This window comes from Schistocerca piceifrons, chromosome 1 (genome assembly GCF_021461385.2).
Source record: "Schistocerca piceifrons isolate TAMUIC-IGC-003096 chromosome 1, iqSchPice1.1, whole genome shotgun sequence".
In the NCBI taxonomy this organism is placed as follows: domain Eukaryota; kingdom Metazoa; phylum Arthropoda; class Insecta; order Orthoptera; family Acrididae; genus Schistocerca; species Schistocerca piceifrons.
This window is the reverse complement of record NC_060138.1, coordinates 346,800,301-346,826,895: the sequence shown is the minus strand read 5'-3', so window position 1 is coordinate 346,826,895 and position 26,595 is coordinate 346,800,301. Positions and strand designations below refer to the sequence as shown.

The following is a 26,595-nucleotide window of genomic DNA, read 5'->3' as shown; positions in this document are numbered from 1 at the left end:
TCACAAACTAAGCAGATTTTTTGAGGATTTATAGTGTCTCCAGAGGTTCCAAAATGATTATAATACCAGACAGTAAATATATATTCATGGATGGATCATTAGGGCACAGTGTAATTTACTCCTTCCATGGGGAAACTACAGTTTCACACAAGTTACCCAAAGCTAAAGTTTTTACATGGTACAATTGATTCTGGTGAGTGACTGCAAATGATACAGCTAAAAGTACTAGTAAATTTGGCCTATTTATGAAAATCACATTGTCTTTCCTTATGTTACAAGTACTGGTAGCTGCATCAAATATTAGTTTTCTGGACATTGTCCTGGATATCACACAAAGTATCTATGTAAACAACTCTATTATCTGCAAACAATCTCCACCTGCAATGAATAGCTATGTTCTACATTGGTCTAGGTCATAACTGATTACAATGCTGAAGTTGCTAACAAGGGAACCTCCCCATCGCACCCCCCTCAGATTTAGTTATAAGTTGGCACAGTGGATAGGCCTTGAAAAACTGAACACAGATCAATCGAGAAAACAGGAAAAGTTGTGTGGAACTATGAAAAAAATAAGCAAAGTATATCAAACTGAGTAGTCCATGTGCAAGATAGGCAATATCAAGGATAGTGTGATCTCAGGAGCGCCTTGGTCCTGTGGTTAGCGTGAGCAGCTGCAAAACGAGAGGTCCTTCGTTCAAGTCTTGCCTCTTGTGAGAAGTTTAATTTTTTTATTTTCAGACAATTATTTTGCGAAGTTGCACAGGTACAAAGAGCAGTATTGTTTACGTGATCGTGTGTCAATTATCAAAGTTCAGGTACTCACACATAATCAACTTCGCTCTCCAGAATTCCAGGACATGTTCAGATTTGCTTGGACATATGCAGGATTTGACAGTCTACACACAGAAAAATTTGAAAACGTTAAAAACATATGTTTTGACAGAGCACAGGGAAAACTGTGCGACTGTGAAACTGTTGCATTCATTTGTTGCAGTTTATGTGACAAACTTTATGTTTTCATCACTTTTTTGGGAGTGATTATCACATGCACAAGAAAACCTATATCGGGCAAGGTAGAAGAATCTTTTTACCCATTTGCCATGTGTACAAGTTAGGTGGGTTGACAACATATTCCTGTCATGTGACGCACATGCCGTCACCAGTGTCGCATAGAATATATCAGTTGTGTTTTCCTGTGGAGGAATCGGTTGACCTATGACCTTCCAATCAAATGTTTTCAGTTCCCATTGGAGAGGCACGTCCTTTCGTCTACTAATCGCACGGTTTTGCAGTGCGGTCGCAAAACACAGACACTAAAGTTATTACAGTGACTGGAGATGTCAATGAACGAACGGACAGATCATAACTTTGCAAAAATAAAGAAATTGAACTTTTCACTTGAGGGAGGGAATTGAACCAAGGACCCTTCATTCCGCAGCTGCTCACGCTAACCATGGGGCCACGGCGCTCCTGAACTCACATTATCCTTAATTTTGCCCATCTTGCACATGGACTTCTCAGTTTGTATGTTTTGCTTATTTTTTTCATAGTTCCACACAACTTCTTCCTGTTTTCTCGATTGATCTGTGTTCAGTTTTTCAAGGCCTATCCACTGTAACTAAATCTGAGGGGGGTGCGATGGGGAGGTTCCCTTGTAAGGAATAATCTTATTTTGTGTTGCTGGATTTCATCAACTTGGATACTGGCACACCAAGAGATGAGATTAAGTTCTACACAGAATACGTTGACTCAGTTCACAAAATACAGTAGGCATTTCCCACCATACACAGACACAGGGGAGCAAGAAGAAGAAAATATACCAGGTTTGATGCTTAATAAGGACATGAATTATCAACACTCCAGAAGATCAACAGCAAATGTAACTACTTTGGATAGCAATGCATGCATGATTTGGAACTTTCTGGGACATGCCCCATAATGCTGTTTGCAGGTGCTGTAAATATGTTCTTCTAATATTCCCTTGTTTTGATTTGAGCATCCAAGGGTTCTGTAATGTTTGATTTTAGAATTATTATGTGGTACTGGTCTATCTGTAACTATGTATGTTCTGTCTACAATGCGTATGTCTGTATGTGTGCAAACAAACAAATATTCTAACATTAATTTTCTATCAATACCTTCACATTTTATTGAAATATGAGCTAGCTGTATGGTGTTAGCTAAAGGTAAATAAATTAAATTAAATGTGGGGGCTCCAGTTGGTGGAATCATCTTTGCAATGTACCTTACTAGATAACACCACGCCTGTTCCACATGATTCAGAACCAGCAGAAATGTAGATTATTTGATTTGTCTGATGTCCTCACTCTCCAAACAGCTATGTTTTCACTGACATTATCATCTATGAAGATTAAGTTATGACATACTGCAGTATGGAAATTCAAACATAACCTTCATTACATCAGTAGAACATTTGTCCCTTGTGATGAATCCTTTGCTGAAGACATGCAAGAGTGTTGGTACACTCGTCATAATAGCCACCTATATGTCCACCACAACTTTCACATTCCAGTGTTTTTGAATGTAGTACAGTTTTGCACATTTTCCTCTCACCAGTCAGCAATGAAAATTAATTTTGGCACTGGAACATAACCCTGACCTTCTGTCACAGAAGTAGTATGGAATAATTAAAATGGGTAAGTGCTACGTTAAGTATGGAGAGACGAATAAGTTTTTGATGACGTTTGTATGGTCTCTGTATCACTTCATCTCTTACTTCCACACAATATTATACTGCTGGTTTCTCATGTTAGCTGGAAACTGTAGGACATGAGCCATACACTGGAATTCTTTTCTGTTTCTGATGCTCTCTTGAAAAATACATATGGAACTGATGGTTGGAAAGTATTCTTTGTATAATGTGATTTACATTACCTTGTTGTCAGTCTGATGAACTGTATAATAATAAGATAGCCACCATGAAATGCTCACTAACACAAAAATTATCTCCAAATGTTTAACCTACACTCAAAACTACTCGCACCAGGATGACACAGTTGGCAGCTGTAACACGTGGTACACATCTCTTTGCCTCTTTGCATCTTCCCACCACCTGCCTTCTTACGTGCATAGTGGACTAGTCCCAATACTATTGTTTATTACACCCCTGCAATTGAGCACTGCAGTTTGTGGCTGATATAAACTAGTAGATTTATGTTTTTGCTGTTGGGGCAAAGAGGAAAATTTATACAAAATAGTTGTAAAGGCACTACTGGAAAACTGAGATGGTGCCAACATAGACATTTTGGAAACTAACAGGTCCAATTTCCATGAAATTTTTACAGATGACGGGTTATCACAAAACAGTTGCAGAGATGTTTGCTTATTTTTTCTGGTTTTCTTTCTTTTATTGTTAAAAAGGCAAGAAAACTATTTTTGCTTAAAAATCAAGTCACATACAAATTGTGAATTACCACAACAAGTTTGACTTCCATGACTGCTTAATTTTCTTTTCAAACTTGACATAGAATTTTTGAATGGACCCATAAATACACGTTTGCAAAATTCATCTCCGTTCATACACTGAAGCACCAAAGAAACTGGTATAGGCATGCACATTCAAATAAAGAGATATGTAAACAGACACAATATGGTGCAGCAGTTGCCAATGCCTATAGAAGACAAATAACATCTGGTACAGTTAGATTGGTTACTGCTGGGAAAATGGCAGATTTTCAAGATTTAAGTGAATTTGAACATGGTGTTATAGTTGGTGAATGAGCAATGGGACACACATCTCCAAGGTAGTGATGAAGTGGGGATTTTTCCCATACAACCATTTCATGAGTGTACTGTGAATATCAGGATTCAGTAAAACATCAAATCTCTGACACCACTGCAGCCGGAAAAAGATCCTGCAAGAAAGGGACCAATGACAACTGAAGAGAATTGTTCAACATGACATAAGTGCAACCCTCTTGAAAATTGGTGCAGATTTCAATGCTGAGCCATCAACAAGTGTCAGCATGCAAACCATTTGACGAAACATGACCGATATTGGCTTTCGGAGCCGAAGGCCCACTCATGTAAACATTAATGACTGCATGACACAAAGCTTTACGCCTCACCTGGGCCCGTCAACGCCAGCATGGGACTGTTGATGGCTGGAAACGTGTTGCCTGGTCAGACAAGTCTCGTTCCAAATTGTATCAAACAGATGGACATGTACAGATATGGAGACAACCTCATGAAGTGCAGCTGGAGTGACATGGGATCCCTGATAGTCTAGATATGACTCTGAGAGGTAACACATACGTAAGCATCCTGTCTGATCACCTGCATGCATTCATCTCCATTGTGCAATCCGACAGACTTGGGCAATTCCAGCAGGACAATATGACATCACACTCATCCAGAATTTCTAAAGAGTGGCTACAGGAACACTCTTCTGAGTTTAAACACTTCCTCTGGAGACTCCCCAGACATGGACATTAATGAGAATATCTGGGATGCCTTGCAATGTGCTGTTCAGAAGAGATCTCTACCCCCTCATACTCTTATGGATTTATGGACAGCCCTGCAGGATTCATGGTGTCAATTCCATCCAGCACTACTTCATACATTAGTAGAGTCCATGTCACATTGTTTTGCGACACTTCTGCATGTTCACGGGGGCCCTACTTGGTGTTAGGCAGGTGTACCAGTTTCTTTGGCGCTTCAGTGTACGAAAACAGGTTTAGATTTATAATGAACACTAGCAGACAAACCTGGAAGTGCTCAGGTATTCATTTTTGCAGTTTTATATTATAAATGGAAAAAAAAAATGAATGGAGTTTGTAGCATAATACTGAAAAAATTTCATTTCCATGTATTCGTGAAAACACCTTTGAAATTATGAAACAGTCATACAAAGAAATATACATTATGTACAAATATATAAGTGCAGCTGCTTTAAGTGACAACAACATGATTTTGTAAACATTCTATGGCTACACATCTCCATAGCTCTATAGATGGTTATTGTCCTCGCCTAGAGCAATTTGTGTTTTGCAAGTGAAAGCTGTCAGAAGCGCTGCCTATAGTTAACTCAACTATAGGAGTTACTTAGGTGTAAAGGATAATTACAGAAAACTTCATATGACATTTTTTCACCCAACTCAGTGTTCATGACATCACATCTCTTGAACTATGTGTTTTACAATGATGCAATTGTGCAGGTACATTCAGCAGGATGTGTGGCTACTGCATGCAAATTATACTGTGAGTAGAGTTAGTAGCAATGAAGTAATAAATTAAAATGTACCTGATTTATATATTTAGATACAAGGAATAAACATTTGCAGTTTTGAATATTAAACAACTGTGCTGTGTTGTCACAAATGTAATTTTTTTACTGCACTTGAGTACTATCGAATTGGGAAATGTTTATGCCAATATTTGTGCCTTTATCTCTTCTCTTGGTTATCATTTAAACAGCCTGTTCCTTGTTTCTTCTTCATTCTTTCTTAGTTCTCACCTCCACTCAATCTGTCATAAGTCTTCTTTTTTTCCTATTTGATACTTTCGCAGTAAAAATTACTTCTTTTTTTATGTGCTCATACTTCCTTTACTCCTCTCATATATAATTAAATTACTGGTATTTATAATTTTGATGTGTTTAATTACCTTTCCTTAATTTTAATTTATCTCTTTTGTGCCATGTCGACATACAATTTGTTGCAATTGGCATACTGGGCTTGTGTATAAAAATTGCAGTTTGATGATTATTAATTTTAAAAATTAATTAAAGAAACTAGACTGCTGATCACTGCTCAGAGTGCGAGGGAAGGTATGTTGTTGTTGTGGTCTTCAGTCCAGAGACTGGTTTGATGCAGCTCTCCATGCTACCCTATCCTGTGCAAGCTTCTTCATCTCCCAGTACCTACTGCAACCTACATCCTTCTGGATCTGTTTAGTGTATTCATCTCTTGGTCTCCCTCTACGATTTTTATCCTCCACACTGCCCTCCAATACTAAATTAGTGATCCCTTGATGCCTCAGAATATGCCCTACCAACCAATCCCTTCTTCTAGTCAAGTTGTGCCACAAATTTCTCTTCTCCCCAATTCTATTCAATACCTCCTCATTAGTTATGTGATCTACCCATCTAATCTTCAGAATTCTTCTGTAACACCACATTTCAAAAGCTTCTATTGTCTTCTTGTCTAAACTATTTATCGTCCACGTTTCACTTCCATACATGGCTACACTACACACAAATACTTTCAAATACAACTTCCTGACACTTAAATCTATACTCGATGTTAACAAATTTCTCTTCTTCAGAAAGGCTTTCCTTGCCATTGCCAGTCTACATTTTATATCCTCTCTACTTTGACCATCATCAGTTATTTTGCTCCCCAAATAGCAAAACTCATTTACTACTTTAAGTGTCTCATTTCCTAATCTAATTCCCTCAGCATAACCTGATTTAATTCAACTACATTCCATTATCTTCATTTTGCTTTTGTTGATGCTCATCTCATATCCTCCTTTCAAGACACTGTCCATTCTGTTCAGCTGCTCTTCCAGGTCCTTTGCTGTCTCTGATAGAATTACAATGTCATCGGCAAACCTCAAAGATTTTATTTCTATTCCATGGATTTTAGTTCCTACTCTGAATTTTTCTTTTGTTTCCTTTACTGCTTGCTCAATATACAGATTGAATAACATTGGGGATAGGCTACAACCCTGTCTCACTCCCTTCCCAACCACTGCTTCCCTTTCTTGCCCCTCGAGTCTTATAACTGCCATCTGGTTTCTGTACAAATTGTAAATAGCCTTTCACTCCCTATATTTGACCCCTGCCACTTTCAGAATTTGAAAGAGAGTATTCCAGTCAACATTGTCAAAAGCCTTCTCTAAGTCTACAAATGCTATAAACGTAGGTTTGCCTTTCTTTAATCTATTTTCTAAGATAAGTCGTAGGGTCAGTATTGCCTCACGTGTTCCAACATTTCTACGGAATCCAAACTGATCTTCCCCGAGGTCGGTTTCTACCAGTTTCGACTGTAAGGAATTCATGTTAGTATTTTGCAGCCGTGGCTTATTAAACTGATAGTTTGGTAATTTTCACATCTGTCAACCTCTGCTTTCTTTGGGATTGGAATTATTATATTCTTCTTGAAGTCTGAAGGTATTTTGCCTGTTTCATACATCTTGCTCACTAGATGGTAGAGTTTTGTTAGGCCTGGCTCTCCCAAGGCTGTCAGTAGTTCTAATGAAATGTTGTCTAATCCCGGGGCGTTGTTTCGACTTAGGTCTTTCAGTGCTCTGTCAATCTCTTCACGCAGTATCATATCTCCTATTTCATCTTCATCTACATTCTCTTCCATTTCTATAATATTGTCCTCAAGAACATCGCCCTTGTATAGACCCTCTATATATTCCTTCCACCTTTCTGCTTTCCCTTCTTTGCTTAGAACTGGGATTCCATCTGAGCTCTTGATAATCATGTAAGTGGTTCTCTTTTCTCCAAAGGTCTCTTTAATTTTCCTGTAGGTAGTATCTATCTTACCCCTAGTGATATGCACCTCCACATACTTACATTTGTCATCTAGCCATCCCTGCTTACCCATTTTGTACTTCCTGTCGGTCTCATTTTTGAGACATTTGTATTCCTTTATACCTGCTTCATTCATTGCATTTTTGTATTTTCTCCTTTCATCAATTAAATTCAATATCTCCTCTGGTACCCAAGGATTTCTACTAGCCCTCGGCTTTTTACCTACTTGATCCTCTGCTACCTTCACTATTTCCTCTCTCAAAGTTACCCATTCTTCTTCTACTATATTTCTTTCCCCCATTCTTGTCAGTCGTTCTCTAATGCTCTCCCTGAAGCTCTCTACAACCTCTGGTTCTTTCAGTTTACCCAGGTCCCCTCTCCTTGCATTCTCACCTTTTTGCAGCTTCCTCAGTTTTAATCTACAGTTCATAACCAATAGATTGTGGTCAGAGCCCACATCTGCCCCTGGAAATGTCTTGCAATTTAAAACCTGGTTCCTGAATCTCTGACTTACCATTATATAATCTATCTCAGACCTTCCAGTATCTCCAGGCTTCTTCCATGCATACAACCTTCTTTCATGATTTTTGAACCAAGTGTTAGCTATAATTAAGTTATGCTCTGTGGAAAATTCTACCAGGCGGCTTCCTCTTTCATTCCTTACTCCCATTCCATATTCACCTACTACATTTCCTTCTCTTCCTTTTCCTACTATCGAGTTCCAGTCTCCCATGACTATTAAATTTTCATCTCCCTTCCATACCTGAATAATTTCTTTTATCTCATCATACATTCCATCAATCTCTTTGTCATCTACAGAAGGAGTTGGCATATAAACTTGTACTACTGTGGTAGGGGTGGGCTTCGTATCTATTTTGTCCACAATAATGCATTCACTACTCTGTTTGTAGTAGCTTACCCGCACTCCTATTTTTTTATTCATTATTAAACCTACTCATGCATTACCCCTATTTGATTTTGTATTAATAACCCTGTATTCACCTGACCAGAAGTCTTGTTCCTCCTGCCATCAAACTTCACTAATTCCCACTATATCTAACTTTAACCTATCCATTTCCCTTTTCAAATTTTCCAACCTACCTGCCGAATTAAGGTGTCTGACATTCCACGCTCTGATCCATAGAATGCCAGTTTTCTTTCTCCTAACAACGTCCTCCTGAGTAGTCCATGCCTGGAGATCCGAATGGGGGACTATTTTACCTCCGAAATATTTTACCCAAGAGGACACCATCATCATTTAACCATACAGTAAAGCTGCATGTCCTTGGGAAAAATGATGGCTGTAGTTTCCTCTTGCTTTGAGCCATTTGCAGTACCAGCACAGCAAAGGCTGTTTTGGTTAGTGTTACAAGGCCAGATCAGTCAATCATCCAGACTGTTGCCCTCACAACTACTGAAAAGGCTGCTGCCCCTCTTCAGGAACCACACGTTTGTTGGCCTCTCAACAGATACCCCTCCGTTGTGGTTGCACCTACGGTACGGCTATCTGTATCACTCAGGCACCCAAGCCCCTCCACCAATGGCAAGGTCCATGGTTCATGGAGGGAGAAGGGGGGGGGGGGGAAGGTAAGTACTAGTTAAGTAAATTCTTTAATCTTCTATAATCTTTAGTGGCATTACAAAAGAGTCTGAGTCTGTAAGTCATTATACTCTGTGTTTCAAATAAATAACAAGGGTGGTGCTGTACAGTGACTGAATATAGGTCTATACCTAGAAAACCAAAAATGAGTTTTAATTTTTGGACTGTGGACCTACACATGTAGAGAAATAACTGCTAGATAGGAGGGTTATTCATTTTTGTACCAGTGGCTCATAACATAACACTAATGTCTACTTTGGCCTGTTCGTAGGCACACACAGTGTTCAACAGTGTCATAAATGATGAATATAATGCAATAATTTGTCTTCACATAGTTAGCCTAGACTTGGATGTTTACGGAATTCAGATGATGCAATTCATAGCTAAACAGCACGGTATCATGCCAGTTTGTGTGCAAATATGAGTGTACAAAGTAAGCAAATAATATCACAATCTTGAAGTTAAATCTAGAAAGAAAGAATTTATATTTGTATGTAATGAACAGTTAGCAAATAAGAGAACAATGAAGATACTATGAACGAAAAATAACAACCATTTCATAAATATAGTATAGAATAATTTTCTAAACCTCAACAATAGATACAAGATAATATCCAGAGGAAAAGAAGCAAATAAAGTAGGTTGGAAACAATATAAATACTGTAAAACTGTCCGATTATGTATGTCTCTAGCCCGGATACACTCATCACATGCTTTTAAAATCCTGTAAGGTCATAGCTATTTATAATAAAACTGACTTGCATTATATATGACAAATGTGAGTTTGCTAAAATTAAACTGTCTCAGTATACGTATGTTATAAGAAGACAAGGTGAAAATTTGTAATGACATTGCCTCATGCTGTATTAAGTTACTGTACTGAGCAAATAGTTATATGGCAGAAAAAGGCATTACTCCATTGGCAAGGATTGTCAAGATATTTGGCACAGGGCTGTTATTCCTCAGTTACAGAATGAAAGAAAAGTAATTTAAGAATTTCCAGCATGATGCTGTAAATTGTAGCTGTCATATTGTTTCATTACCAGTAACTCTACTAATTGTTTCAATTTCAATGACTCTTCCAAACACAACAATTTAAACTGTACATTATCAAATATAATATATTTTATTTCATGAATACTGTGTAAGTGTAACAACATAAAACATCTCTTGAAGGATAATTTGATTATACTAAAATTGTAAGAAATGCTTTTGTGTATTCTTACTAATTATTTTTAGTATGGCTTCAGACTGATGAAGGAGTTTTTTAAACAGTCTCACATTTTGCTTTTTGGTATAGTAATGCCACAGGGACACATAATAAATGTGGGGAACATAAGTTAAATTGCATGTTTTTGTAACAATATTGACTATACTTTTGGAACCTAACTTTTTAGGTGTCAGTCAGTCTACTGAAAAAAGATCGAAAATTTTCCCAATCAGTTTATTTAATATAAAGAATTTAGTACATTTTCTTACCCAATCCAGCTTTTTCAGAAGACAGTGGTAGTAGAAAGACTGAAATAAATGAAGAAAATGGTTATTGTTTTCATTTTATAGACAGTCATGTGAAATGATTCAGTTTTTTAAATATTCAGTAGCTGTGTGAGAGCAGTGAGCCTTGTGAAATAATGGTAATTGACTTATACTAGTACTATTATATAGGATGACTAATAATGTGAAATTGTGTAAACAAATACATGCATGTGAAACAACTGTGGAATAGTTGCAGTGACTATTCAGGGTTGTCACAAGTTTCTCCAAGTGAAATTCCCTGATATTTCCCTGATTTCCAGACAAATTTTGAGATAAAAAAAAGTGTAAGGACTTCCGTATTTCTCCCTTGTTTGCACAAAAATCTTAATGGCTAACATTAACATCTTTCGTAATGAATTGTTTTTAGATAGAGAAAGCAAGTCGAATGGTCTACGTGTTTCATTAAAAACACTGTCCTTATTTTATTTCAATAAAATGAAACACATTTGGTGACAAAACAATATTTCTTTGCAGTCATAAGACGTATTTGAAATACCTTCACTATTTTCAGAAATAACCTCATAAGAAATTAGACCTCTTGAAAGAAGAGTATAAGGCAGGGAAGAGTTGTGTAAACCAGCACTATAGCTGACCACCAATAAAATGTTGGTTCTACTATGTTCGTTATTATAATAAATGAAAAGCACCAGTTTGCTTTTGTTCTACAATATTATTTTTATTGCTAACCGGTTTTCGGCTTACAAGGCCATCTTCAGGCATTTACTGAGTATTATCACCAAAGAAGTTAAATGTTAGCAGACAACACTGGAAGAGAAGTAACACATCTAGAGTGAAGTAGAAACATACAGTGAGTAACATCTTTGCAATGAAATAGTAAAAACTGAACAGTACATAAATAACAATGGAGTTGACAGAAAAACATTTAGCACAATATAAGAATAACATGCCTACATAACGGTATCTATTGATAAACAAAACTATTGAAATAAGATAAACTTAGTACTAGGCAAGGCTGCATCAAGAGGTATGAAACATGGAGAGTGATACACAACCAATTAAAAAAGAAGAGACAGTTGTCAATGTAAATACAGAATACACGAAGAACTTAAGCTATATCAATACGATAAACAGAAATTAATAAATGCAGGAAAATTGAGGTGTTTGAGGGAACCTACAGTTTGAGAGTGTGGTGGTACTGCATTTTAACATTAACTTTATAATCAAAGCAGTGGCTGTATACCAGTTTACATTAAATAAATGAGCAAAGTAAAATATGAACAGTATTTGATGAGACAACTACAAGGGGAGTTAAACATGGACAGTAATACAAGTACAAGTTAAAAGCAAACCCTTAACTATTGAAACTACAGCATATGTGGAATACAAAGACAACTGCAACAAATAAAACAACTTAATGACTACAGGAAAATGGGAATATGTAGGAAGAGAGGGTGTGGGAAGTAATGAACAACAAAGATGATTATATGAAGTTTAGGAGAGGGGAAGTGTTGAGTTGTGTCTGGTCATTTAGGATGAGATCTGGACTGTGAGCAAGATGTTTGTTAATTAACAAACATCTTGCTCACAGTCCAGATCTCATCCTAAATGACCAGACACAACTCAACACTTCCCCTCTCCTAAACTTCATATAATCATCTTTGTTGTTCATTACTTCCCACACCCTCTCTTCCTACATATTCCCATTTTCCTGTAGTCATTAAGTTGTTTTATTTGTTGCAGTTGTCTTTGTATTCCACATATGCTGTAGTTTCAATAGTTAAGGGTTTGCTTTTAACTTGTACTTGTATTACTGTCCATGTTTAACTCCCCTTGTAGTTGTCTCATCAAATACTGTTCATATTTTACTTTGCTCATTTATTTAATGTAAACTGGTATACAGCCACTGCTTTGATTATAAAGTTAATGTTAAAATGCAGTACCACCACACTCTCAAACTGTAGGTTCCCTCAAACACCTCAATTTTCCTGCATTTATTAATTTCTGTTTATCGTATTGATATAGCTTAAGTTCTTCGTGTATTCTGTATTTACATTGACAACTGTCTCTTCTTTTTTAATTGGTTGTGTATCACTCTCCATGTTTCATACCTCTTGATGCAGCCTTGCCTAGTACTAAGTTTATCTTATTTCAGTAGTTTTGTTTATCAATAGATACCGTTATGTAGGCATGTTATTCTTATATTGTGCAGCCTTGCCTAGTACTAAGTTTATCTTATTTCAATAGTTTTGTTTATCAATAGATACCGTTATGTAGGCATGTTATTCTTATATTGTGCTAAATGTTTTTCTGTCAACTCCATTGTTATTTATGTACTGTTCAGTTTTTACTATTTCATTGCAAAGATGTTACTCACTGTATGTTTCTACTTCACTCTAGATGTGTTACTTCTCTTCCAGTGTTGTCTGCTAACATTTAACTTCTTTGGTGATAATACTCAGTAAATGCCTGAAGATGGCCTTGTAAGCCGAAAACCGGTTAGCAATAAAAATAATATTGTAGAACAAAAGCAAACTGGTGCTTTTCATTTATTATTATAATGTTGTTCTACCAAGAACCGACGGAAGATTCTGTTAATATGTTCGTTATTGTTGGTTATTACCTGCTGTGTTATGTCTATTATTTTACAGGTATTGTGTGATGTTTCTTACAAGAAATATATGAGAACACAGCATACAAACCACCAGTGACTGCCACAATTTTCTTCTTCTTATTGTCCACATCTTCTAATATATAAAATACTTTCGAAGTGCCAAAACGTATTAAATAAATAAAATATTTATAAGAAGCTGCACTGTACAATGCACTTTGGTGAGACAGTCTCAATACCTGAAATCCATCCCCCATGGCTTCTGGCCTTCCGAGGAGCACCGCAATCCTGGGTCCATGGATAAACCATGAAAATCTATTGCATTATGCCACACACAAACAGAGCCAGCCTGTGGACAGATTGGTGAGAGTAGATTCCATTGGCAGGGCCTGCACATTAGTGGAAACAATGGGCTACAGATCGGCAGATACCTGCAGAAATGGCCTGCTGTTGTGGCCTGTCATGGAAATCCACTCATGTGGACAGCTATTCACTTGTCACAGACACCATTTTGATGAAATGAGACTGTGGTGATGAATCCATGCAGCAGATAACTTGCACAAATACTTTGAGAATCAATAATAATGAGGATAGGTATCAACTCACTGTATAGATGATCGATGAGCTGCAGACAGGCACATAAAGAAGACAATCACGCTCTCAGAATTAAATTTTTGGCTATAGCCTTTGTCAGAAAATGAGAGCACACACACATTCACACAATCAGTCAGACACAACTCATTGATGTATGACCACCATCTCTGCCCGCTGTGCCAACAATCTCTCAGAATCAGATCCAAACTAACAACACCTCATGCCTACCTGCCTCTTGTTGGCAGCTGCTAGGCTAGCAGCAAATAGTGGTGGCTGACTGCAAACTGAGGGGAGAGGTAGGAAGGAGTGAAGCAGTAGGAAAGAGGGAGTAAGGAAGCAGTGGGCATATTGAGCTGCGCCCAATCAGTGACGATGTATGACATCTCAGTATAAATAAACCATTTCATCTACTGAGACAAAAACAATATTTTTCCAGTGTTTTTTGTCAAATGTCTCTGATATTTCCCTGATTTCCCTAAAACATTTGAAATTCCCTGATTTCCGGAACTTGTGGCAACCCTGATAGTCTATAAAAATACAGTGATAGTAAAATTACAAAATGAAATCTATTTACATAAACTCAGAGGGTGCATAAAAATATGGAAACACCAGAACAGAACACATTACCATGCCTAATACAGTGTAAGAAAGATTGCCATTCAAATCAGCTTCCAGTCATCTCCGAGTGGATGGATACAAGTTCTGTAGGGCTTTCAAGGGGATCTTATACAATTCTTCCTGCAAAATAGTGGCAAGTCAGGTAACAATGCTGGAGATGGATTGTGGTCATGCACCTTCTCTCCAAAGCAGACCACAAAGACTCAATGATATTGCTGTCCAATAACTGTAGTTACCAGGTGAGATGCACCAATTTATCCTCATGCTCACAAAACCAGTCCTGTATGATATGAGCTGTGTGAACAGGGGCCCTGCTGCCTTGGAACGCAGCATCACCATTGGGGTAACAACCATTGTGTCATGGGATGGACCGGATCACCCAAAGTGTTCACATAATTGGTGGCTTTAATGTGACCTCACAAGGTAACAATGGGACCTATGGAATAATATGATACGGCTGTCCAAATCATCACTGAATGGGCAAGTAAACTTAGCCAGAGGTTGGAATCAGTATGAAACAAGACTCATCTGGCCAAATGACCTTGTTTTATTGATCTTATAATTAAATGTTTCCCTGAGACATTTAAGTCTCTTTATTGTCTATGATAATGATCAAACTAGAAGAAATGAGTTAAAATTTGTGCTGTGGGCAGGACTCAAACCCAGGTCTTCTTGCTTGCTAAGCAGAAATGCTAACCATTACACCACCGCAACACACCATTGTGTGTGTACAATGATTTTTACAGCTGTCATCCTCATATTTTTTTGTCAGAATTCTCTTCAGTGAATGTCTGTCATGATCACACAACACACACTATGTCTGCATTGACTTAGTGAACAATGTGTATCCTATTCCGCAGTATGTGGTATGAATCTTCAATATGGTGCCTCTTGAAACACCAAGCACTTCATCTACCTTGGCTAGGGAAGCACCCACCATATGAGCACCAACATTTTGTCAACATTTGAAGTCAGTTAGCTCTGACATGATGCACTCACAACTACAAGGGACACTATGATAATGATGGAAACTGAAGAAATGAATTAAAATTTGTGCTGCAACTGAGACTCAAACCCAGATCTTGTTACTTATTAGGCAGAAATGCTGACCATTACACCACCGTAGCACTATGGCCAACATTGTTGCATGGACTACCCAAGTCAAGTGCCCTTCCCAACACAAAATTCAACTCTTATCTTCAGCTTATTTTCGCCCTAAATTGTCACAATTGCCAGGGCTCTCTGGCTTTGGAATAGCACCCCAGTGTTGGACATAGAGGGGAAGTCCTGTACCTCATGCGATCTTATAGATCTTGCTATTTCAATACCAGGGAGCCCTGGCAATAGTGACAATTTAGGGGGAAAATAAGCTGAAGATAAGAGTTGAAGTTTGTGTTGGGGAGGGCACTAGACTTGGGTAGTCCATGCAACAATGTTCATCCCAGTGCTTCAGTGGTGCAATGGTCAGCATTTTGGCCTAGTAAGCAAGGAGACCTGGGTTTGAGTCCTAGCTGCAGCACAAATTTTAATTCATTTCTTCAGCTTCCATCATTGTCATAGATAAAGATGAGACTTAAATGTCTTGGGGAAAATTTAATTATAAGATCTACAAAGGACACTGTTTTGCCCATGACTGGCACTTGTAAGGTGCTGTTTGTGGTGAAATACAACAGTACAACCTATGTTAAAGCTAGCATTTTTTGTGGTGTTTCCATGTCTTTGTCCAACTCCTGCATGTATGTGTGTGAGACTTTCAGGAAATATAGAACATAAACAATCTCAAAAATAATTACAAAGTCTTATTCAGTGTTGCATAGCATAAACATTTATAACAAATAATTTTGCGACCCACACTTACCATGTGAGCATGGTGCTTATGTCCTGGTGAATGTGTTGTCTCTTCTGAGGAGGCTGTATCAGGTACTGTTTCCAACCTGATTGTTGCAGCATTGGGTGCCTCCTTTTGAATCACAAATATGTCTTTAGTTGGTGGAGCTGTAATGAAAGCAAGTTTCAGTGTTGTATAGTATTCAAAAATAAAAAGAATTACTCAAGTCCAATTTCAAAACTAAGAAGATTTATCTTAACAAATACTCCATTGTGGCTTGACTAGTATCTATTTTCTAGTAAAAGGACTATAATTGTCTTATCTCAGAAGACTGATTTTATAATTCATTTATCTTTTGTTAATAACACAGTTCTAGTTTATCTTTTGTTGCTGGGGAACTGCAGCCTGAGTAGTTCATAATCTTTAAGATATGTCCTAGCAAATGAACTGGACCATTGTTTTAGACAATTTTCCCCAATTTGTCTGTTTTATTAGTGGTTTAATCTCTAAGTGCTGCTTCTCTTACCATCTTGATAAACAAGAATAACTCAATATGTATTTCTAGTAGGTTTAAAAACTTTTACAAAACAAGGCACTCTTTTAAAAAATTGTTAAGCTTTTGAAAACAAAATTATATGCACATTTCCTAAGAATCAACTTAAGCATACCATAATTATTTCTTTCATATAAACAAACATAGTACCATTGAGTTTTATATTGTATTTTTCACTCCTGCTATACCACCTGCTAGTTCATTGGGAACTAGTGAGTGTAGTAATTACATTCATTTGCTTCAATATATATGAGTGGCAATTCACAACACACTGTCACATCTTGTATGGATACTAAAGTGGTGATGCAAATCCACTTAACAACATCACAGTGATGTTTAGGACTGGGGTAGGAGATGCACACAATTCTGACAGTGCACATAATATGACTGACATCACATCAAAAGCAATGTATGTCCTCTAAGTCTATAAGATAACTGCAGTGAACATTTTATAGATATGTCTTATACATCTACAACTCCTAGCTAATATTTTATGTTGTTTCCACGGAGGTGCATAAACACAAAAACAGAGAGGAACAGGTGTAATATGTGAACAGACAGAAGGTATATTACTGTGGTATTTAAATGGAAAAGAGGAAAGGATGTTATTTTGAGAATTGGTGATGGATGTCAGCTGAAACTGATAGCAGTGAGATATATTGGGAAAATTTGAGCATGTATTGAAAGGATAGCCTAATGGCAAATGGAGATGGTGTTTGTCACAGTAGACAAGAAAATAAAAGCCACCACAGAAATTGAAACTGCATGAGAGATTGTCTTGGCAAGACTCTGTATATAAAAGATGGGCATAAACTTTTAACTGGAACCTTCTACCAATAACAAGACTCACCTTCAGAGGTAACTGAAAACTGTAAAGAAAACCTAATTTCACTACTGCATAAGTTCCCCAATCTGACAATTATCACTGGGGGAGACTTTTGACATCAAACAATCAATTTGGAAAATTACAATTTTGCAAGTGGGGAACAAAATATTATTAAATTCATTCTCTGAGAACCACGTAGAACAGACTTTTGGGAAGCCCACTCATGATGGAAATATATTGGATCTAATAGCAACAAACAGACCTGACCTCTTTGAGGATGTTGACATAGAAACTGATATCAGTAACCATGAGACAGTTGAGGTAATAATGATTACTAACATGCAAATGGCAACTAAAACAAGTAGAATGATTTATATTTTCTGAAGTTTAGATGGTTCAAATGGCTCTGAGCACAATGGGACTCAACAGCTGTGGTCATCAGTCCCCTAGAACTTAGAACTACTTAAACCTAACTAACCTAAGGACATCACACACATCCATGCCCGAGGCAGGATTCGAACCTGCGACCGTAGCAGTGGCGCGGTTCCGGACTGCGCGCCTAGAACCGCTAGACCACCGCGGCCGGCGAAGTTTAGATAGATAGGCAGTAGTGTTGTACCTCAATAAGGAACTTGAAACAGTTCTGGACAGGAATATGAAAAAGACATGTGGCTCAATTTTAGAAGAATAGTTGACCATGTACTTGATAGTCATGTGCATAGCAGAACAATTCATAATGGAAGGGACCCTCCATTGTATACAGTCAGTGTAAAGAAACTTCCAAAGAAACAGAGACTATTGCATAACAGGTGAAAAACAAACAGGTAGAGATAGAGATGCTTAATGAAATGTGTTAGACTGTCAAGAGGGCAATATGTGAAACCTCTAGCAACTACCTTAGCAGAATATTATCAAACTGTCTCTCAAAAACCAAACAAATTCTGGTCATATTTAATGATTGTTAATGGTTCCTAAGTTAGTGCCCAGAACCCAAGGACGAGACAGAGGCTGAAATTAACAGTAGAAAATCAAAAGCAGAAGGGCTAAACTTGGTTTTCAAAGGTTCCTATACAAATGGAGATCCTGGAGTATTGCCCCTAACTGTCACACCACTGCAAAGAAGAGTGATTGTTGAGAAATATGTGAACTCACTGAAACTGAACAAAGTACAGTACCAGGACCAGACAAAATCCCTGCAGCTTCCATATTAATTGATGGCTGAGATAGCCTCTCTTTTAAATATAAACTGTTTATGTCCTTGAACAAAAACAGTTCCAGCAGTTGGAAGAATGCACTGGTCATATCTCTTCCATGCCAAATAGCAAGAATTGTTGAAACACTGATCATGTGAAACTCAACATGCACTTTTCTCACATGACATACTGAAAGCCATGGATCACAGCAGTCAGGTAGATGTAGCATTTCTCAATTTCTGAAAAGTATTTGACTTGCCACCACATGCTCCCTTATTACCAAAAGTACAATTGTATTAGATATGAAATGAAATTTATAACTGGACTGAGGATTTTTTGGTAGGGAGGATACAACATGTTATCTTGGATGGAGAGTCATTGATAGATGTAGAAGTAACTTTGAGTGTGTGCCATGGAAGTGTGTTGTATTGTGACCTTTGCTGTTCATATTTTTAATGACCTTACAGACAATATTAACTCAGACTTTTTGCAGATGATGCAGTCATCTAAAATGAAGTATTGCAAGATAAAAAACTGCACATATATTCAGTGAGATCCTGATAAGATTTCAAAGTGGTGCAGAGATGGACAACTTGCTTTAATTGTTAAGAAATGTAAAATTGTGCTGTCTGCATAACAAAAAGAGATAGTATCCTGTGACTATTGTATCAATGAGTCACAGTTAGAATTGATCAGCTCATACAAACACTTGGGTGTAGCATTTTGTGGGGATATAAAATTGAACAGTTATATAGGCTTAAGTGTAGTTAAAGCAGGCAGCAGAGTTCAGTTTATCTGTAAAATACTAGGGAAATCCATATGACCAATCCTAGAATACTGCTCAAGTGTGTGGGACCTGTACCAAGTAGGACTAACAGGGGGTAAAGGAAGTATACAGAGAACAGCAGCATGAATGGTCACATGTTTGTTTGACCCATGGGAAAAAGTCACAGAAATGGTGAAGAAACTGAACAGGCAGACTCTTGAAGATAAAGATGGACTATCCCAAGAAAACCTACTTACAAAGTTTTGAGAAACAGCTTCAAACATTGACTCTAGAAATAAGCTACAATTCCCTACATATAGCTTCCATAGAGATTGTGAATACAAGCTTAGATTAATTATAGTGTACACAGATGTATTTAAACAATAATTCTTTGAGTGTTCCATTTGTGAATTGAGAGAGAAAAAGCGCTAATAACTTCTGTCATGCACTCCACAGTGATTTACTGAGTGTGGATGTAATTGTAACTCACAGGGCACCCACCCCCTTCAGTGGGCATTGAAAGCCATCAGCACCACCATCACCGCCGCCAGCCGGTCACTGTTACAACTCGTCTGTTTCTCTGCCTCTGCTACTGTGGGATTCAGCTGCCAAAAACAGGCATGGCTGCAAATCTGCTATGCAGGATGTCCATGCAGGTCCCCCCCCCCCCCCCCCCATCACCATGCTGAGTCAGGATTCAGTATGGTCATCTTTTTATGTGGCTGCCAGTAGCCATTCAGTCCTTTTGTCTTTACTCATAATACTGTGCACTTATCATGTATCATGTACAAAACTCTTCACTGTTATACTGAATTATTCTTTTGGCTTGTTCTTGGACAAACCAGTGACACTTGCATCAAAATTGAACTGTAAATACATACTAAACCAATGAAAATACAAAAAAAATGATGCACCCCAAATGAATTATCTGAACGGGACGGAAAGAGCCATCAGCCTGGAATCTCATTGACTGGAGAAGAACTGTCTTTAGTGATGAGTAATGCTTTGAACTGAACCCCAATGACCAGCACAGATGTCTTTGTAGATGCCCCAGGCAGCAAGTGGGATATCAACCTGACTGTCGCCCATTTTTACAGCCTGAAAACCAAGAGTGATGATCTGGGATGCCATTTCTTTCCATAGCAGGATCCCTTTGATCCATGGCATCCTTACAGCACAGTGGTACATCGCGGATGTTCTGCACCTTGTTTTGTTGCTCTTCATGGCACGCCATACAAGGCTTACATTTCAGCAAGATTTTGCCAGCCCAAACATAGCAAGAGTTTCTACTGCTTGTCTTCATGCTTGTCAAACCCTATTTTTGCCAGAAAGGTCACCGGATTTCTCATCGGTCAAGAACATTTGGAACATTATGGACAGGGTACTACAACCCTCTCAGAAATTTCTGACCGAGCGAGGTGGCGCAGTGGTTTGCACATTGGACTCACATTCGGGAGGACGACTGTTCAAAACCATGTCTGGCCATCCAGGTTTAGGTTTTCTGTGATATCCCTAAATTGCCCAAGCCAATGCTGGGATGGTTCCTTTGGAAGAGCACAGCCAATTGCCTCACCCATCCTTGATGTAATCTGAGCTTGTGCTCCGTCTCTAATGACATTGATGTTGACAGGATGTTAAACCGATTCTTCCTTTCCATATAGAATTCTGACAATTTAACATGTCAATTGGACAGGAGTTGGCATGATATTCCTTAGGAGGACATCTAACAACCCTATCATTCAGCGCCAAGCCAAATAACTGCTTATGTTAGGACCAGAGGTAGACCGATGCATTATTGACTTGCTCAGTTTGTAAAGTTCTTTGACTTGAATAAATCATGCAATTTTTCTGAAACTGGAATCATTTGTTTATCTGTGCATGTACAACAAACATATCTACCACTTCTTGTTCCATTCAGATAATTCCTTTGTGGTGTATCCTTCTTTTGGTGACAATTGTGGTCAAACCTAGTGTCACACTTTGTGAACATGGATCCAGAGCAGCATCAGCCACTATCAGATGGTTGTTTATCAACAATTAGTACAGTCAACAAAGGAAAATTAGTGTAAAAATCGTGCAGCCACAAATTTTTTGCACAGTGCAAGGAGCGAGTGTCTTGAATAACATACTAAAAATCCTGAACAGTGGGGTGTGAGTGTTGGGGTGGGGCAGGGGTCACTTTTATATGTTTTTCTCGAATAATTTGAAATTAATGGCTTCTATGGAAAATATTTTCCAGCACAAAATTAGACTATGTTAAATTCCTTACAAAGAATGTTTCCCGTAGGACGAATAATTTCCACATTGAAGGGAATGGAAAAAAGGGAAGATTATCAGAAATATTGTTTTAATGGTATAAAATTAATGTTCATCTTTGAATGAAGTTGGTTAAAAACAACTATTAAATGTGTGGACCATGTCTAAGTGTAGTAGAGATCTATTAAGGGATAAATTGTCTTCTGGGGGTGTAACAGATTGAAGGGGGGAGTTGTGTGGGGTACAAGTGCAAGGGAAGGTATGTTTGCGGATTGTGTTCATGTACTTCTCTCCTTCAAAAACCTGCAAAAGGAGAGAGGAGGTGATTCCTCACTCCATCTACCCCACTACATCACCAGAAGCAACTACAGAGTGTTTCACAAAGTTACACTGATTTTCTTCAGTGCACCTTATCAATCACTGACAATGCACTGCAGGCACATGCCCATGTGTGTTCATTTTCCACAGAATGTGTTAATACCAACTACATGGAATTCAGATACACACCAATAATATTAACACAAGTAAAGCATACACCTATGCTCACTGTTATAGACTTCTACACGGGAAATTGATTCTTAGTCACCTTGTACAGCAGCTGTAGTGTTCTCCTGGGAAAGGTGACTGCTTGATTTTGATTTGGCAGACAGATTACACCTACCCAGCATTTCCTGTCCTTATCTGAGTAGACAAAATAACTTCACTGAGCTTATGTTACTATAGTGGAGTTATTTTCAGTTTACTAAATGAGTGCACATGTTAACTAAGCCTGTGTGTAAAGTATGTTCTTGTAAACAATGACTGAGAAGTGTTAAGTACTATAATTTCCTGTGTGTTTGATTTGTAATTGTGTTGCCAGTGACCTATGTAGTGTTGGTGGGAAAGGGATGTCGCATCTTGCTGCTGTCTGTCATTGACAGCTTATTGTAATGTCATGTAATTATGATGCAGTGTGATGTGATGGCTTAATGAATGACTAGAAAATTACTGCACTTCTATCATCTCTTCCATTCAGGAATTACTGACACTGCTGGAGTGAGCTGCACTGAATGGAGCCACTTACAACATATCCACAATATATCTTCCAAAACAGGTGTGAATATGTCTTCTGGAATGGGGCTGACCATGTTCAAGTCTAGAACAGTAATCTGATGCAAGGCATTGCTTGAATTATATTGAAGTATATCAAGTTTCATAACAGCTAGGTGACCTACATCTGATACAGAAGGATGCAATTTATGCCTTTGGGTCTCTTCAGATGTTCCAAGAGCTGAGATTGGGATGATGCATTTGTTACTTCTCAAGGAGCAAAAAGTATTCCGGACGGTGACATTGGAGACAATGAAATCGACATCGTTGAATACATATTGACAGCATGTTACACTTGCAACAGACTCTTCAATGTGGTGAACAGTTGATAGCTCCTGCTGTTCAAATTTTTTACTAATAGCTCACTTAACAACTGCAAATAAGTCCTCACTTAATAAACTCAAAATAACACCACTCTATAAACATAAGCTCAGTGAAGTTATTTTGTCTATTCACATAAGAGAGCTGGACAGAAAATGCTGTGGAGATATAGTATCTTTGTAAAGTGAATTTGAATAGCACTCGTTAGGGGGGGGGGGGGGGGTGCCTTTCCTAGAAGAACACTAAAGCTGCTGTACAGGGTGACTGAGAATCAGTTTCCCTCCAGCAGTGTAGAACAATATGCAGGGATTTACTTACATTCTGTTCATATGCGTTTCATGTATTAGTGTTATTAGCAGCTTATATTTGCATCCCACATAGCGTTAACACATTTTGTGGAAAATAAACATCACCCATGCCTGTGTCACACTGCATCACTGCATTCACTTTGTGAAACCCCCTGTAGTTGCTTCTTGTGACATAGTGGGGTAGATGGAGTGGGGAATTACCTACCTGACCTTCCTGATCTTTGTTTGTAGTCCTATGAAGGAGGGAATGAACACAATCCAGTGACCTACCTTTCCTAATACTTGTACCCCCCCCCCCCCTCCCTTCACCCTGTTTCACCCCGGAACACCATTTATCCTTTAATACGGCTCTACTGCACTTAGATATGGTACACACATTTAATGTTTGTATTTAACCGACTGCACTTAAAGATTTTATATGTACCGTTAAAACAGTATTTTTAATAATCTGTGATTTTTCCACATTCTTCAATACAGAATCTATAGTGCAAGAGAAAAAATGAATAGGACCATTTTTTGCAGGGAATTTAATGTAGTTTACTTTTTTACTGGGAAATATTTTCGCTAGATACTCAGATTTCGAGTTATTCGATAAAAACATAAAAAAGTGACCTTTAAACTCTCTCACCCACCCAACCAACACTCATACAGTAAGGAGTTCTGATATGCTGTTTAGGACACTCGCTCCTAGCACTGTGCCAAAATTTGTAACTACACGATTTTTCCCTCTAATAGGCTTTTCTTGGTCTTTGTTGACAGGGTTAAATTGTTGCAACAGCTGTTGGAAGAACAGAAGCGGTAGGAAGCCGTCTTGGTCAAATTTCTTTCCAAACAGACGCCTGGGTATCTGCCAGTGCTCCCGCCGTATGATGAAATGGCGTACGAGACGCGATTCGGGCAACATTTCGCCGCATTTTGAGGATCTACATCCACATCTACATCTACATAAACAATCCACCGTATAGCACGTGGTGGATGGTATCCCGTTCCTCTCCTGTTTCACTCGGAAATACAGCGAGGGACAAACGACTGTCTATACGCCTTTGTATGAGCGCTAATTTCACTTATCTTATCTTCGTGGTCCTTACGCGCAACTTATGTTGAAGGCAGTAGAATAATTCAGCAGTCAGCTTCAAATGCAGGTTCTCTAAATTTTGTTAATAGTGTTCTTCAAAAAGAAAGTCCCCTTCCCTCCAGGGATTCACACTTGACTTCCTGAAGCATATCCGTAACACTTGCTTGTAGTTCATACCTACCAGTAACAAATCTAGCAGCCCGCCTCTCGAAGTGCTTCGACGTCTTCTATTGATCCAACCTGGTACGGATCCCAAACACTCGAGCAATCCTCAAGAATAGGTCTCACTAGCGTCCTATATGCGCTCTCCTTTACAGGTGATCCACACTTTCCTATAATTCTCCCAATAAACCAAAGCCGACCATTCGCCTTTCCAACCACAATACTCACATGCTCGTTCCATTTCACGTCGCTTTGCAACGTTACGACGTGACTGTGTCAAGCAGGAACATTGTGGGTTTTCTTTTCCTACTCATCCGCATTAAAGTACACTTTTCTACATTTAGAACTATCTGCCAGTCATCACACCACCTACACCACTGGCCACTAAAATTGCTACACCACGAAGATGACGTGCTACAGACGCGAAATTTAACCGACAGGAAGAAGATGCTGTGATATGCAAATGATTAGCTTTTCAGAGCATTCACACAAGGTTGGCGTCGGTGGCGACACCTACAACGTGCTGACATGATGAAAGTTTCCAACCGATTTCTCATACACAAACAGCAGTTGACCGGTGTTGCCTGGTGAAACGTTGTTGTGATGCCTCGTGTAAGGAGGAGAAATGCGTACCATCACGTTTCCGACTATGATAAAGGCCGGATTGTAGCCTAACACGATAGCGCTTTATCGTATCGCGACATTGTTGCTCGCGTTGGTCGAGATCCAATGACTGTTAGCAGAATATGGAATCGGTGGGTTCAAGAGGGTAATACGGAACGAAGTGCTGGATCCCAACGGCCTCGTATCACTAGCAGTCGAGATGACAGGCATCTTATCCGCATGGCTGTAACGGATCGTGCAGCCACGTCTCGATCCCTGAGTCAACAGATGGGGACGTTTGCAAGACAACCATCTGCACGAACAGTTCGACGACGTTTGCAGCAGCATGGACTATCAGCTCGGAGTCCGTGGCTGCGGTTACCCTTGACGCTGCATTACAGACAGGAGCGCCTGCGATGGTGTACTCAACGACGAACCTGGGTGCACGAATGGCAAAACGTCATTTTTTCGGATGAATTCAGGTTCCGTTTACAGCATCATGATGGTCGCATCCGTGCTTGGCGACATCGCGGTGAACGCACATTGGAAGCGTGTATTCGTCATCGCCATACTGGCGTATCACCCGGTGTGATGGTATGGGGTGCCATTGGTTGCACGTCTCGGTCACCTCTTGTTCGCATTGACGGCACTTTGAACAGTGGACGTTACATTTCAGATGTGTTACGACCCGTGGCTCTACCCTTCATTCGATCCCTGTGAAACCCTACATTTCAGCAGGATAATGCACGACCGCATGTTGCAGGTCCTGTACGGGCCTTTCAACTGGCTCGTCACAATGCGCCAGTCACTACCTTGATGAACTGTGGTATCGTGTTGAAGTTGCATGGGCAGCTGTACCTGAACACGCCATCCAAGCTCTGTTTGACTCAATGCCCAGGTGTATCAACGCCGTTATTACGGCCAGAGGTGGTTGTTCTGGGTAATGATTTCTCAGGATCTATGCACCCAAATTGCGTGAAAATGTAATCACATGTCAGTTCTAGTATAATACACTCCTGGAAATTGAAATAAGAACACCATGAATTCATTGTCCCAGGAAGGGGAAACTTTATTGACACATTCCTGGGGTCAGATACATCACATGATCACACTGACAGAACCACAGGCACATAGGCACAGGGAACAGAGCATGCACAATGTCGGCACTAGTACAGTGTATATCCACCTTTCGCA

At 38.8% G+C, this 26,595-nt stretch overlaps 1 protein-coding gene across 1 annotated transcript in view; it reads right to left on the bottom strand.

Annotated features, from left to right (window-relative positions):
* Positions 1-26,595, bottom strand: part of LOC124788076 — a 123,438-nt gene that overhangs the window by 14,657 nt on the left and 82,186 nt on the right. Inside the window, exons 5-6 of the mRNA XM_047255173.1 lie at positions 16,280-16,416; positions 10,584-10,622 (exon numbers count right to left, since the gene is read on the bottom strand). Coding sequence (XP_047111129.1) covers positions 10,584-10,622; positions 16,280-16,416 — 176 coding nt within the window. The remainder of the gene's footprint in view (positions 1-10,583; positions 10,623-16,279; positions 16,417-26,595) is intronic.